Consider the following 15,345-nt stretch of genomic DNA (forward strand, 5'->3'; position numbering starts at 1 on the left):
TTGTTCATGTTTATAATGCCATTCTAGTTTTAAAATGGTGAGAAACCTGCTTCTAGTATTTTTGTGATGTATAAATTGCTTTACCTTAGTCATTGATTTTTTTCAATGCTAATAAAATGTATCTTTGCGAATGTAAATCTGCATGATGAGTACCAATATTTGAGATTACAAGGGATGTCCCAGTCGCTTATTTTGCACCCGAGTCCGAGTCAAAGGCAGTTGATTTGAATACCTGGATACTGTATCCGCACCCCGCCACCCCCTGCCCCGGAACAAAGATATCCCGAGGTGATACATTTTACATGACATAAAAAAATGAAAAATCCAATCTTTTTCATTCGATACTGATCAGCTGAATATCATTTGATCGGCCCAGATTTCCGATCGTGTGGTCGGATCGAGACAACCCAAGAAATTGCATTATGTTATGAACCCGCGGAGAACAAAAACTGCATGGCTCAACAGTGCAGAGACGAGAGTCAAAACATAGTCTAGACACATAACGCCTATTATACGACGTAGCCCATAATGGTGTCTGTTGAGCTCTGAACAGTACCACCAAAAAAGTTTCAATGACTGTTGCAGTTTAAAGTCAGGCCAAGCTGTGTACTAATCAGACTGTCTTGCAAGTGCACGCAAGTCAAATATTTTGAACCCGCTGAAGGCAGGAATTTCTTTCTTTTAACTATCCCGAGGACTCCCCCCCCCCCCCTCCCCCCTCCAAACCTCTATTTTTTTTTGGGTTAATTGAAATCCGACTGCATCTACAGTTTTAGCCCAGTGAACCGCAGCTCCATTTAAATACCTTAATTCACCTAATCTGATGGTAATCCCTGCAAGCATTAAAGGGGCTTGTGTCACAATAGAAGTCATTATTTGGTGACAAGTTTAAACAGTCTCTCCATCACAGTTCCACTTCCACCTCCTTCATTTCACCGCCCACCCCTCCTTCTTTCCCAGCTGAGCCTCTCTTTCATCTGCTAAAATATGTGCGTTTTCCCTCTGTTCGTATTCAACTGATCATTGACTGTAAAAGGTTGGAGCAGGTGACCAGCTTGGGTCTCCTAGGCCAATAAAGTTTTAATGATTGTTATAATCACCCAGAATGTAAAATACATGATACATATAGTGAGGTCATGTGAGTCTTCGTAGCAGATTACCCTCCATTGATTGTATAGCTGCTGACAACTTTTGGTATGGCTCACCTCACAAAGACCCTTGTTAATTTAATTCCCTTACTTAAAACAACCTACATTGTCAGTCTCCTACTGTTGCCTTTGTTCCACATAATACTAGGGGGAGAGATTTGAGTTTTATTTAAAATACTGACAACCTGTCAACAGATCTGTGAGCTAAATCTTGTTGTGTGCACATGCACTCGATGTACGGTATTCAAAATCGAATCAAAAGACAATTTGATGATTCTCAATCACCAAATTAAAATGACTGGAATTTCACAGCTCATCGGTTTCCTTCACCTCTTTTGTCCACACCACAGAGATTGAGGACATGATGCCCAAGATGTCAAAGGTTTTCACAGCGGACACCCTGCAGCGGGTTCCTTGCAACGCCCCACGTGGACGACCCCAGCCCGAAGTCTGGTGGGAGAGGCGAGGTCAGAGGGTGCCCACAGAGGGACGAGTGTACCAGGATGGCTCGGATCTGGTCTTCAGCCCAACGGAGGCGGGCGATTCTGGAGTCTACACCTGCATAGCTCAAAACAAGGCAGGCCGCAGGACACAAGAAGTTACATTCACTGTGGCCAGTGAGTCCAAAACAACTTCAAATACATAACATATTTATTCACAATTATTTGTGTTATTATTATTATTATATTTTTTTAAGAACTAAGAGTCACATAGTCAAGGGTGATTCAGTACATTTTTCTGATGCTACTTTCTGTTTTGGCACTGCCAGCCCTCCGTACAGTTTGAAGCAGAAACAATTAAAGAAGTCAAATGTCCGCCGTCCTGTCCAATATGTGCATTACAATCAAATAAATCACATCTGCCAATGCATTTGTAATACATGCCAGATTTTAAAATGCAGGGCATATACAAATAATGTTTTTTATGACTCCAGCAAAATATTCCAAGTGCATACATAATGCCTAGCTTGGAACAACAGAACACTTTGTTGTTTCCCTTTGTGTTATGCTGATAATTAGTGGCAGTAAGTCAAGCGAAGTTCTCTGGACAAGGTTCCTGTCATGCAGTTGATTACTTGGCTGTTACAATTATACTGCATGTGTGAGAGGGACTATAAAATGTCCTCGTGATATACACGTGTGTTCTCCTGCAGCCGCCCCTGTGTGGGTAACAAGGCCCCAAGACAGTCGTTTGGAAGAAGGTAAACCAGGTTATCTGCACTGTCACGCCAAAGCAACTCCTGAACCTGAGGTCACATGGCTTCGCAACAACATCATGATCACAGCAGAGGTCAGTTGTCATGGTCGCATTCCACACTGGCCTGTGTGAGGACTCCTTTTGAGGCTTTGGAGATATGTGGACATTTGCAGGCTGGCAAGCTGTTTACCTTATTACCCCGGTCATTTTCTTGCTGCCATTCAGATAAAAATAAATCGTAAATACACACGCAAAAAAGGAGAGCTCATTTTTCCACAATGTTGGACACATTTCTAGACAATTTAACTGGGCTTTTCTTGAACATTTCTTGCCAGGACTCCCGTTTTAAACTATTCCCGAACGGCACACTGAGGATCAACAGCGTCGAGGTGTACGACGGACAGATGTACGGCTGTGAGACCAAAACCGTGGGTGGTCGACTATCTGGCCAGGCCAGAGTCACCGTGCTGGGTAAGACGGCGAGATTTATTTTAGCGAAGTGTGTTTGGAGTCATTCCAAAAAAGATCAGTAATACAGTACTCGGAGAAAATCACAAACAAATGTGGTCTTGCCTTTGGGCTCGTGTGTGTGTTTCTTAAAATAGGAAGAGCTGGAGGACACCCACGGAGGTGTTGAACATGTACAGCACCGGCTTTAGTCTGACCTCCATTGTAACACTTTTTTTTCCTCTAAGATGAATGCTTGTGCAAATGATCTGATGTGTCATTGTTATGTCTGGATGCTTTCTCTATTTATAAGATGCTCATCTCTGATATTTTTTAGTTCTATATATGAGCACATTGTACACAGGTTCTCAGGTGTGCTTTAATCGTTAAGGTGTATTTTCAAGGTACAACAAGCACTGATAGTTTGATTAAAGCACCTCGTTTGAATGTGCTGTGTTTGAAATGGTAACTGTTATTCGCAACAGCTAACTCACGACTGCTGTACATTTTTGTGTGAATGTTTTCACTATATATTTCCGTTACATTGGCCAAAAAGTGTTCATTTGATTTTGTTGAATTATTAATATTTCAGAGTTCAAAAGGGACTGTTCAGAAAGTCAAAATGGTCATGTTTAATGAAGAAAAAGAAAAAAGAATTTTGTCACTGATTTATGGTGCAGCGATTTTGAAAATGCTTGAAACATGCTGAATCAGCTTGATATGCTTTCCTACTTCCCCTTTGTGTCAACCATGAGTGTAATACAAGTGTGTGTTTGTGTGCGTGTGCGTGTGCGTGTGCGTGTGTGTGTGTGTGTGTGTGTGTGTGTGTGTGTGTGTGTGTGTGTGTGTGTGTTTGTGTGTGTGTTTTTTGTTTTGACTTGTTTCAGAGAAGCTCAAGTTTACCCCAACGCCACAACCTTCCCAGTGCCTGGAGCTGGATAATGAGATCACCATCCAGTGCTCAGCTAAAGGCAGAGAAAGTCCCACCATCCGTTGGACTAAAACAGGTGTGCTCGAAGATCTCAATACCCAACTCGTGTCAAAATGGAAAATTCAGCTGAAGACAGGACAGCGATAATAACACACAAAATTGCCTCCATTTGTCACAGTTCTTTATCACTTCACAAGCTCTCAGGAAATGGAACGAAATGTAGCTTTCAGATATACATTTATGCACTCAACCTTACAAGCAAGGAATTGAAAGTCCTCCCCCATGCCTGTCTGGGTTTTCTCAATGTACTAGTCTTCATCACAGATGAACAAGGAGATGCTTTTAAGTGTATATAAATCTAGAGATTGTGAATGATGCCTGAAATGCAGTCATCTCTGACCCAATGAGCGTCATCAATTGTTTGCATTGCAGCTGTAGTATGAGTGAAAATGAAGACAAATTCATTCGTTTTGGATTTCCCCTGTCTTCTGTCGCCCCCTGCAGACGGAGGAGACCTTCCACCCCATGTGGACCAGAAAAACGGCCAACTTCACTTCTCCAAAGTCACCCGCAGTGACGCGGGCAATTACACCTGCATCGCCTCCAACAGCCTCCAGGGGGAGATCAGAGCTTTGGTGTCCCTCACAGTGGCAGGTAAAATGCTCCTTCATTATTGTGCAAGCAGGGAGCTTGAAAAGAACTTGGCACGACCACATTAGTCACCACTCCTATGTTGCAAGTGGTTGTGGTTTTGAGTATATTTGAGGGTGCTGTCATGAGGAAACCTTCATTGATCATTTTCAATAAGCGGCAACATTTACTGGCTCTTTGTGGTCTTTTCACAGCCTAGTAATGAATTACATTTGGCCGCCAGAGTGTGCCGCCAGAGTTTGACTGCGAGCAACCACAGTTGCCACAGCCTTTTAGTTTGCGCCCGCATGAGAACTAAGAGTTAAGATAATGTATTGTGTCTGTGTGTGTGTCTGTGTCTTTTCATGTGCACTGTTAGTGTACATTCGCTTTAAAGTGGAGCCTGAGAATACGACAGTGTACCAGGGCCACACGGCGATACTACACTGCCAGGCCAGCGGCAACCCTGAGCCTCATATCCACTGGATGGTGAAAGACAAGACGCTGGACATCAGTAAGAACAGAAGGTAACTACAATCAGCAACTTAGGAGAGCTACTTTAATCTTTATAAATCATGATGGATTTGGACATTCAGAAGGATCGGCTTTCCTGATTACTTTCCTTTCGCAGTGATCTCATATTATGGTCTCAAAATACAGGTTAGTATTCGAACGTGGAACAATAATTACTGAGCAAAAACAATGTAACGTTAATTTTAGTACAGAAAATGGCTACTGCATTTTACACACTGTATCTTTCATCGACGAACTGTATTAATTTTAATGGACAGTGCATCAAATGAAGGCTTTAATGTACATTCACCAACAAACTATCAAAACATTTCGTAGATGTCTTAATATATGGTCTCTGACATTCTTGAGTCAAAATAAACAAATGAAACACTGGTCAATAGCAAAGGTGAATCAGAGAGGGCTTTATGTGTGCCTTAAATTTATTTTTTATGCAGATTTTTTTAAAATTGTGTCTATTTTTTTCCGAGCACTTCAGGTTTTCGAGAGTTGTTCATGTTTGACCTATAAAATATTCCATAATATTGATTTTACCATATGTTGTAATTGATAGCTATGATGTTTCAGAAAAAAATTTACCTGTTGCTGAACCTAAGCTTTAATTTATAAATATTACTAAATATATTATGTTCTTGTTCTTCTTCTTATTATTATTCTTAGTCCTCTTGTTGCTGTTGTTATGAAAAGCTGATGTGCAACAGAAAAAATGAGGGTTGGAATCAGCACAAAAAATCCTTGAGAAAAGTTGACTTGCATCTCTAATTAAAAAAAAAATCATTAAAATTGCATCCACCGGGGAAATTCAAGTACACTTACTACCCTTGCGACATTGTTGTTCAAATCAAAGCATTTTGAGGGCCAGTTATGCTCATACAAATGCCGATTACAGCTTTGACTTCCACGGTGATGGGGCAGAGCTAGTGCAGGCAACAAAGTGAGCGGCTACTCATCGTTGTCAATATCGTGACTTTGTCCACTATACTTAAAGGCTTCAAATCTTGAGGTATTTCTCTCCCAACTAGGGACTATTCAAAACAAAAGTGATGAGCAATAAATCTAGTGGCTTCTTGTGGTGTAACTGGGGACTTCTGAAGGCAGTGAGACTCCCTCCAGAGAAAGATATGTTCACTCCTTTGAGTCCAGCCTGCAAAAATAGAGCGTGTGTGAAACATTTTACCATATAAAGTACGCCCCATTATCCAGTCACTATCTCAATAAACACATATCCATTTTTGAAAAATAGTTGATCTGAATGCAATGGATTGAAGGTTATCCTGTTAACTTTCAATCCATTTCATTCACATTCCTTTAGAATGGTCAAAAGATTGTTTCCTCAAAATTGTCATTCTGTCTCTCAGGATCCAGAAGATGCCCAATGGTTCCCTTGTGATTGCAGACGTCACAACAGATAACACAGGCAGATATACTTGTGTGGCTGGAAACAGCTGCAGCATCAAAGACCGCGTGGCTCAGCTGTATGTCGTTGGTAAGTTGCATATACACACACACGCACGCGCACACACACACACACACACACACACACACACACACACACACACACATACACACGCTCACACACAGTGGACACAAGGGACAACTCAGTAAGCCTTCCAAATACTCCTCCTGCCAACCACCTTGGCAGGTTAAACATCATGGCTACTTGTATTCCACTACAGCTGTCACTGGGGTGATAGAACTGGGCAGGTAGATCTAATACCGTTTTGTCTCTTGCATATTGTCTGAAGCTTCAATATACAGTCAACCTTTCATTAAAACTGTCTTTCATTAAAACTGTCTGTTAGAGAAACGCAAACACAGTCACACTTCCCACTCCCAATTTCCACCAGATAAGAGGATAATGTTCCAGTACAGATTCTTAAGAGACAAATGGATTTAGATATGTTGCTCACACAAAATTAATGGAGATTGGCTACTCTGGGACTTCATTTATTTATCATTTATGTCTGCACGCCACAGATAAACCTGCCCAGACGCATGACGAGGACGAGGACAGAGCGCCCTACAAAATGATTCAAACGATCGGCCTCTCTGTGGGGGCGGCTGTGGCGTACATCATCGTGGTGCTCGGCCTCATGTTCTACTGCAAAAAGAGGCGCAACGCCAAAAGGCAGCACAAGCGTCCAGATGGAGAGGAGCCAGAGATGGAGTGCCTCAATGGTATGCCTCTATGATAGAGACAAATGCTTTGACCTTTGTTGTTTTATTATGCCAGGCCTTCTCAAACAGGGATTGCGCTGGGAAAATGCAAACTTGGATTGGCTATTGTTGTTGGAATTTGCTGTATACATTACTGTCTTTCATCAGAGAATAAGGTAGAGGTGCTACTCTTTCACATTTTCAAAGCATAATAGATTTCTTGGGGGGCAGGCATACAGATGTTTGGCAATTCCTGGATTTCCTCCTCTTCTTTTTATTCAGATTTGAGACGTAAAAGCCTTTGCCGCCATCTTGTGTTCATTCGGTGAACTCCAGTGAAAAGAAATAATGAAGTCTTTTGGAGTAATAATAATACACTGATGAAGTTCAATGAATTACAATTTTATGGAGTGATAAATTTATCCAGTTCAGTTGAATAAAATCGACCGACTGAAATCAATTTCCTTTCTTATGGTATGTATTTCCGTTGCACCTGTATGGGAATTTGTTTTCATAAATATCTTTTTTCCCCCTGCTTTCTCGTGTATGTTTATCCAACTATCCTATGTGATGGGTTTCTTCCACACAATGATATTATTGTCAAAAATCAAAGAAAATAATGTCCATCCATTCATTTTCCAAACCACTTCTAAAAAAAAAAAATCACTTTAATTAGTTACCGGTAATTGTAACATATTCATTACCATCGAAACATGTTGAGGATCAGCTGTCCAGATGAAGCTGTATTGGTAAACCACAGCTTTGACCGAGGTTTCGCTCTTGACAGCAATTAAAACTAAACATGAAAAGCTTCCCTTTCGTACGTGAAACCATATTAGATCAAGTTGTAATTTGTGTTGCTTAAGAAGGATCTCATTACATTGTGTCCCCTTGAGAAATTTGGGCTGAAGCAGTCACGTCATTGATCCCTGTAGGTGACAAATGTCCATGCTTTGATGTTACTTGAATGCCTCACTCTCCCACTGTTCTTACTTATACAGTATGCATATCTAAAATGCAAACATCTTCATATTGCATGGCTACACTTATGTGAGCGCCCACATTTTCGAAACCATTTTGAAATTGTCATAGCCATAATATGTTACGTCTGTCAAGGAGGGGCTGTTCAACAAAATGGCCACACCGCCACTGAGATCCAAGAAGAGGTGGCACTCACCAACATGGGTACCATGGCAACAACCGAGAAGCGCCACAGCCACGTTAACAGCGACAAGCTGCACTTCCCCCGAGCAAACCTGCAGACGATCACTACCTTAGGTAAGTTAAGTTCACTTGCTGGATGCAAACAGTGAAGAAACCAAGCTGCTGTTGCTGCGCTTAGCACACTGTGACTTGCGATGCAGGCAAAGGAGAGTTTGGCGAGGTGCTGCTGTCCAAAGCCAAGGGCATCGACGAGAGGGAGGAGGAAACGGTGGTGCTGGTGAAGAGCCTCCAGACTCGAGACGAGCAGCTTCAGCTCGACTTCCGACGGGAAGCAGAAATGTTCGGCAAGCTCAGCCACCCCAACGTGGTCCGCCTGCTGGGTCTGTGCAGAGAAGCCGAGCCCCACTACATGGTTCTGGAGTACTACGACTTGGTAAGCTTAACTAAAAGAAGCTAGTCGATGGTCCAGGAGGACTTTCTGCTTCACTCATGTTTAAACGTATTCTCGCTTTTGTCAAACCAGGGCGATTTAAAGCAGTTCCTGAGGATTTCCAAAAACAAAGACGAGAAAGTGAAATCTCAGCCTCTCAGCACCAAGACCAAAGTAAGTGTTTGGGATAAACATTTTGACCCCAATTTTCCTGTAAACTCACATTTGACCCTTAAAACTTAAAAAAAATGTCAGTAAAATGATAAAAAATACACTTGCTACACCCTCAACATAAAAAAGTTATGACGGCTCAGCTCACAATCTAACCAGACAGAGGAACATGAAGTTGAAATAAATGTACATTAAAAATGATCAAGACTTAAAGGTAAAGAAAGTAGTTGTGGAAAATAAAATTCAAGATGGAATATGGCCACAATTAAAAAGAAAATGACAAAAATAAACAACTCGGTCCATAAAATTATATAAAAGACAGGTCTGATAAGACTCTGACATGCAGCTTTCAATAACATAAAATAAAGTGAAATGAAGTATGATCATCAGTTAAGGTGAGTTTTTTTAATGACCCCCGCACGTTAGCTGTCAATAATTTGAATCTTACTGGTTCATAGTATTTCGTCATCAACATGTACACTGTGATCACAAGCGCCACATCAAATAAAGGCTTGAAACTTTCCTTTCCGCAGGTTTCCATCTGTGCCCAAGTAGCTCACGGGATGGAGCATCTGTCCAATCATCGCTTCGTTCACAAAGACTTGGCGGCCCGAAACTGCCTTGTCAGCAGTCAGCGACGCGTCAAGGTGTCATCGCTCAGCCTCAGCAAAGACGTTTACAAAAGGTCAGACAAATCACTACCAAGAATCTGATGTAGGTGTCATGACTGCTCACAGTGTTTGTTCTATGTGCGTGTACAGTGAGTACTATCGCTACAGACAAGCATGGATCCCCCTGCGCTGGCTCCCGTCAGAGTCTGTGTTTGAGGACGACTTCTCCACCAAGTCTGACGTTTGGGCCTTCGGCGTGCTCATGTGGGAGGTGTTCAGTCACGGGGAAATGCCGTACACCAAACTTGGAGACAACGAAGTGCTGGAAGGTCAGTATCGGCTTTGTTTTTGTGACGTCGTACCACTGTAATATTACTTCTACCTATCTGCATACTCTACATGAAGCTTTTTTCCATGGTTTGATTGTTGTGCTTTCAGGGTTAGACACATCATTAAATGTATTTCCTTATTTTCCATTACTTCTATTTTAAAACGGACCTAATGGGGGGACAAACACCACAGAAAATGGATAGATTGATATTTACACAGCTGTAACTGTCTATTCAACCCGCTATCTAATGTAATCTAAACATCACCCCCTGTGTGTGGCCCCTTCCCCTTGCAGGCCTGCAGACCGGCAAGCTGAAGCTGCCTCCCCCAGACGGATGCCCCTCCAAAATGTACAAGCTGATGGTCAGCTGCTGGGCCCCCAGCCTCAAGGAGCGCCCCTCCTTCAGTGACATTGTCCACAGCCTGGGAGAGCCGCCCTCTGACAGCAAAGTGTGAGACATCAAAAAAGGGGAACTCCCTTTCCCCTACCAATAAAAGACAGCAATGTCTGACATTTCAGGGAACAAGAGTTTTAAATATGCATTTCAAGCATTTTAGAAAACAGGTGTGGACGAGTTTGCCATTTCAGTGGATGCACGCTCATTCTTCATTTTTTAATTTTTTTTAATGAATGACTACTTGGGGCTGGCGCCGTGAATTTAGTTTGCCTTAAACACAACATGGATGATCACCCAGTTCAACCTCACATCTGTGTGAACTCTGAGATTCTTCACAAACTCTGTGCCTCGATTTGTGCGCGCACACACACAGACACATCTAGATCAAATCCGAACCAGCCAAGCACAATCTGTCAAACAAAGTATCCATTTTAAGTGGCTCCAAACCAACGTCTGTCTTTGAACCCATCCTCCAGTCAGCTGCATCAACCATATGGATGTGCGAAGTGCGCTCGCGTGCGTGTGTGTGGACTCTGTAAGTTCCAGAATGTGCAGTTGTTCGCATGAAGGTGTGTAACTGTTACACTTTTGATGTTCAACATGAGCTGACATCTTTTTTTTTTTTAACGAGCCTGTTACAATAATGAAAATATCTTTTTTTTAGTATTCACCCAAGTAATGGTAAGACTGTTCCAATGGAAATTTTGTATATTTTAATGAGTGTGTTTTGTTCTTGTATTAACCTTGAGGTGTGTGCTCCCGGTGCACCATCCTAACATGTAAACTTGTGATGGTGTCCAAATCGCAGAAATTAATGCCGAGTATGTTTAACTTGTGACATGCATCTTTGCAGAGGTCCAGTCACAATTGCCCTCTGCGCCCATTTGTTTCTGTGTGCAATGTTGCAAAAGGGGGACCAGTGTACATAATGTTAGTGGCCTTGCACTAACTTCACAGAAAACATCCCTCTTTGTCTCCATGCAGGTGCCTGTTTATTTATAATGAAGGTCCTGTGTTGTGTTTGTTGTTTTATATTGGTTTATAGTAGGAAACCCTAACGTCAAAACCCAATTCCGATGAAGTTGGGACATTGTATTCAATGCATAAAAACAATACAATGATTTGCAAATCATGTTCATCCTATTTCTGAATTAATGATTGTTTGCTAAACAGAATAATGTTGATCAGTTTGAACGTTGCATATCCTGCATTGTAATGTATTCAATTAAATATTGGTCAAACATGATTTGCAAATCATTTTATTTTGTTTCTATTTATGTTCAACACCACATCCCAACTTCAGTGAAATTGGGGTTTGTACTTGTGCTATATGTTTGTTGTCATGATCCAGCTCAGTGTGTGTATAGCCTGACTTAACAGCGAACATGCTAACACAAAATACAAAAAAGATGGTCAAAAGGGTGACTGCTGGTCACCAGTACTTAAGTGCCTGGTAAATGAAGGATTATTGAAAAATGCTTCACTTTTAATTCTTTTATTTTAATTTACCTGACTCAAATGCTTTTGTTCATAAAATTGTTGTTTTTTTTACGATGTGTTAGTGTAATGTTTCTACGAATGCTAGACACTCACGTGTAGACTTAAAAAACTGCTTCAGCGAAATTTCACCATTATGTATGGATATATACACAAGTATATTGACTGCTGTCAATAAAGGTTCACTGTGTTTTTACCCGATTAGTTGTTTTAAATGGTTGTATTTTTAGCAACCTGCAAGTGATGTAAGAAAAGTAATGATACTGACTGGCCACACCATAATGAAACGCACCTGAACAGTCTGAATGTGATCTTGGGTTTGTCTGACATGCAGGAGGGGTGAGAAATAGCAAAGAATTAGGAATTGCTTATACATTAGTGCGCTAATTGTTTAATATCAGAAACCATTTTGAAAAATATACATATGAAACAGACAGCACTAATTGGCATTTCTTATTGTCTTATTTCTTATTCCTTACTTCTGAACGTCTGGTCACTAGATTGTGCAGGAGCTAATACAGCAGATTATTTTATCGTCTTATATTGGCTTATGTTTCATTTTAAGATCTTGTAAAATAACGTGCATTGTTTCAATACATTTGTCATAGGAATGTGTCTTACTACTTTTTAATGTCTAATTAATTTTCACCCACCCTATACAGTAGTTAAATTTGGGTAATAGAAATAGAACCACGGCAAACTATTAAGACAGGAACACCTCTTTTTAAAGGCAGGATTTTCCACCCATCTCTTGTATTTCATTTTGCATATTATATTGCACGTTTACTGCAGGTTACAATAAGTCAGTCTGGTGGGAGTTCTTATCTAATGCGTAGTTGTTCATCGGAGTCCCTCTTTAAAATGTTGCAACCTGTGAAGTGAGCTCATGACAAATTCTCTTGGCCGCCGCTAGTGCACAATTCTGAAGGGAATACGTCACGTCTTCATATTTCAGCAAACTGACTCTTAAAGCACTTGTGTAAACGGCTGTCAGTGACAACAAGAAAAAAAAATCCTGCATTCTTGTATCAGTGGATTATAATGTAGTAAATCGTACTGCCATGACCTAATAATATAAAACAATGTATTATTATTATTATATAAGCAGACATGGCAGACGGTTTGCTCAGAAGACAAGGAATTTCCCTACCTTCCTTCCAGCAGCCTTACCTATGCCATTTCCTTAACCTGCCACTGGGGGGCGATATGAGTTTTGACTTTCTTTAGGATCAACTTGGCAATGCTGTTTTGGCAAGAGACTCTTCAAAAGTGGTGCTGCGCTCCTGAAAACAAATCCAACTTTTCATTTCTTGATGGTGATGATGTAATGCTTCGTTATTTTCTGTGTTTTGATTCCGCATGCTTCACGTCAGAGTCCAAATAGTTGAGAATATCTATTTAAAAGAGAATATCTACTTAAACAGCTTGCCTTACTCTATCAACTCTACTCCATTTAACTGACTAATGTTGAATGATTGTTTTTTAATGCATGGAGTTTATTTATGGTTATGGCTTATTAGGCTTTGTCTCGTTTAAGACCATTAGTCAGAGAGAAATTTCTTGATTGGCAAAACCATGAGACCTCTTTATAAAATGACATGATAAAATATTGACCAATTGCCTATACATCTTCATACACAATAACTGAATACACTCATGTATGCTATATTTTATAATACAGTTGATTCAACTATAGAGTCACATAAATTTAAAGTAATCGTCAGTATTATTTTCAACTGCTAGGTCGGGCCAATGGTGGGTAGGCTACAAAACTTGAACGTTTCGTTATTTTGGTGCCTCTACCAGAATGACGTTGACTGTAGCGCAACCATGTTGGTATTTATGCTAATGAGCAGCACTGCGACCAATAGCTACAGGGCTGTGATAATCCTCAGCCAATCGGGAGACACCGCTGTGACTCACCAAATAAGGAGCGACAACACCATATAAGGAAACAGTATCTCTTTATAAGGAGGAAAGTAGTTCCTTTGCTGTCATATTACTCCGCAAGAGTAAACACTGACCTGAAATATTGATTAGTCGTCCATTCTGGAATACGAAACGATGCACGTTGTGGTATTGATGGGCATCGGAGTATTATTAGGTCACTAGCTAGTCAGTGTTTGCCTTGGTGTCAATTCACAAGATGGACTACGTGCTATGGCGGACCAACATGGCGGGCGCTTTGCGCCTTTTCCTTTTTGAGAAAGTGCTGAGAGTTTTTGGACATTAGAGGAGGGCGAAGTGAACAGTGGCGCCTTACGAGGGTCCAGTGGGCATCATCGCTTCTCAAAGTTTGTTTCCCTTCTTTCCCGGACTCTGTCGAAACGCCAACTCTCCGCTTTGTTTACATTCTGTGACCCGGCCGTGCATGCGTTTTGTCAGTCATTTACGAGCTCCAGCTTTGTGGGCTGGCGACAAACACAGTCGCGCTACTCAGTAGAATGTTACCGAGCCAGGTTGGGTCGGCACCACAGGGAAACGCGTCAGCTTCATCGAGAAGTACCGTCGGGCTCGGTTCGGCCTCTGTCGGTGGCGGGAATCGTCCCGTCTTGATCCGAACAGGGCAAGCTTCAGTCGGTCTCGGGGAGAGCGTGAGCGCGGCTGGGCGACACGGAACCAGAGAGGCGCTCGGGATGTTGGGGGCAAACGGTCCGGGGGGTCCACGAGGTGTGAGGTCTGGGAACGGGACCGGGGTTAGCCCGCTTCAGGCCGCCATCCAAGGCGGCATGGTGGGTCTCAACGCGGGGATCGTGCTACCTCACGGACCCAGGTTCGACCCGGATAGAGAGAGTGTGCCTCTGTGCAGCGGCTCGGACAACGACTCGGACTCTGGGGATGACGACGACCCAGTGGGTTCGCTCGGGGACAACAGGAGAGGGGTAAAGCGGGAGAGAACCGAGATGGAAGCCGCTGTCACCGGCCAGGAGGTCGGAGGCGCTCCCGGAGGGTACGGCCTGGTTCCTGGGGGCGTCGCGGGGGCCAAGCCGGGGAAGAAGACACGTGGTCGTGTCAAGATCAAGATGGAATTTATTGACAACAAGTTGAGACGCTACACCACTTTTAGCAAGAGGAAGACTGGAATTATGAAGAAGGTGAGTCACAACATCGTATGCTGCAGTCGTTTTCAAGTGTCACCCGTGCTGGCATATGCAAATACGCCATTAACTACGCCTGCACTTCGGGACACCCCTGTATGAGCGTTAGCAAAACATACATTGATCAGTCTTTGAAGTTGTCAGTTTACTGTATTGCAGGGGTTTTCACAAGTGTTGAACTGCACTGCGCTGGGAGTCTCTATCAGATATTTTGGCGACTACTTTTGTTTAGATAAGACCCATTCTTACCCGGTCAAACATCATGAAAGTCAATAGATGACCATTGTAAGGGCAACATTATTGTGTTTCATTGTGCAGGTGTATCTACATTTTGGATTAATTCATACATCTCTTCATGAGAGGAATTAACTTCAGTGGTTAAAGTGTTCAAAGAACCTAACTTGCATGTTTTTGGAATGAATGAGAAAACCTAAGTACCCAGGGAATGCCCACAGAAACACAGGGAGAACGTGCAAGCTCCAGACAGGAAGATCACAATCCAGATTCAAACTCTGACCCTCAGAAATGTCAGGCAGATGCGCTAACCTAATATTCAAACCCAGGAAGTGATCAGTAGGAAATGTTTTTGAAATATTATGTAAGCG

General features: G+C 42.1%; 3 protein-coding genes across 9 annotated transcripts in view; all 3 read left to right on the forward strand.

Annotated features, from left to right (window-relative positions):
• ptk7b (protein tyrosine kinase 7b) overlaps positions 1-10,793 on the forward strand; it is a 62,632-nt gene extending 51,839 nt beyond the window's left edge. For both annotated transcript variants that reach the window (XM_052080406.1, XM_052080407.1), the window contains 14 exons: positions 1,499-1,765; positions 2,302-2,438; positions 2,681-2,816; positions 3,680-3,799; positions 4,228-4,377; positions 4,733-4,880; positions 6,243-6,370; positions 6,862-7,062; positions 8,158-8,319; positions 8,406-8,638; positions 8,729-8,809; positions 9,340-9,491; positions 9,568-9,746; positions 10,043-10,793. In XM_052080406.1, coding sequence (XP_051936366.1) covers positions 1,499-1,765; positions 2,302-2,438; positions 2,681-2,816; positions 3,680-3,799; positions 4,228-4,377; positions 4,733-4,880; positions 6,243-6,370; positions 6,862-7,062; positions 8,158-8,319; positions 8,406-8,638; positions 8,729-8,809; positions 9,340-9,491; positions 9,568-9,746; positions 10,043-10,203 — 2,255 coding nt within the window. In that variant the 3' untranslated portion in view covers positions 10,204-10,793. The remainder of the gene's footprint in view (positions 1-1,498; positions 1,766-2,301; positions 2,439-2,680; positions 2,817-3,679; positions 3,800-4,227; positions 4,378-4,732; positions 4,881-6,242; positions 6,371-6,861; positions 7,063-8,157; positions 8,320-8,405; positions 8,639-8,728; positions 8,810-9,339; positions 9,492-9,567; positions 9,747-10,042) is intronic.
• The window catches only part of klc1b (kinesin light chain 1b), a 125,808-nt gene that overhangs the window by 76,398 nt on the left and 34,065 nt on the right, over positions 1-15,345 (forward strand). The window lies entirely within an intron of this gene.
• Positions 13,605-15,345, forward strand: part of srfb (serum response factor b) — a 35,696-nt gene continuing 33,955 nt past the window's right edge. For 3 of the 6 annotated variants that reach the window (XM_052080477.1, XM_052080479.1, XM_052080478.1), the window contains exon 1: positions 13,605-14,737. In XM_052080477.1, the coding sequence (XP_051936437.1) occupies positions 14,087-14,737 (651 nt within the window). In that variant the 5' untranslated portion in view covers positions 13,605-14,086. The remainder of the gene's footprint in view (positions 14,738-15,345) is intronic. The other 3 variants (XM_052080476.1, XM_052080475.1, XM_052080480.1) reach the window with 3 other exon arrangements.

This window comes from Hippocampus zosterae, chromosome 11 (assembly GCF_025434085.1).
Source record: "Hippocampus zosterae strain Florida chromosome 11, ASM2543408v3, whole genome shotgun sequence".
In the NCBI taxonomy this organism is placed as follows: Eukaryota; Metazoa; Chordata; class Actinopteri; order Syngnathiformes; family Syngnathidae; genus Hippocampus; species Hippocampus zosterae.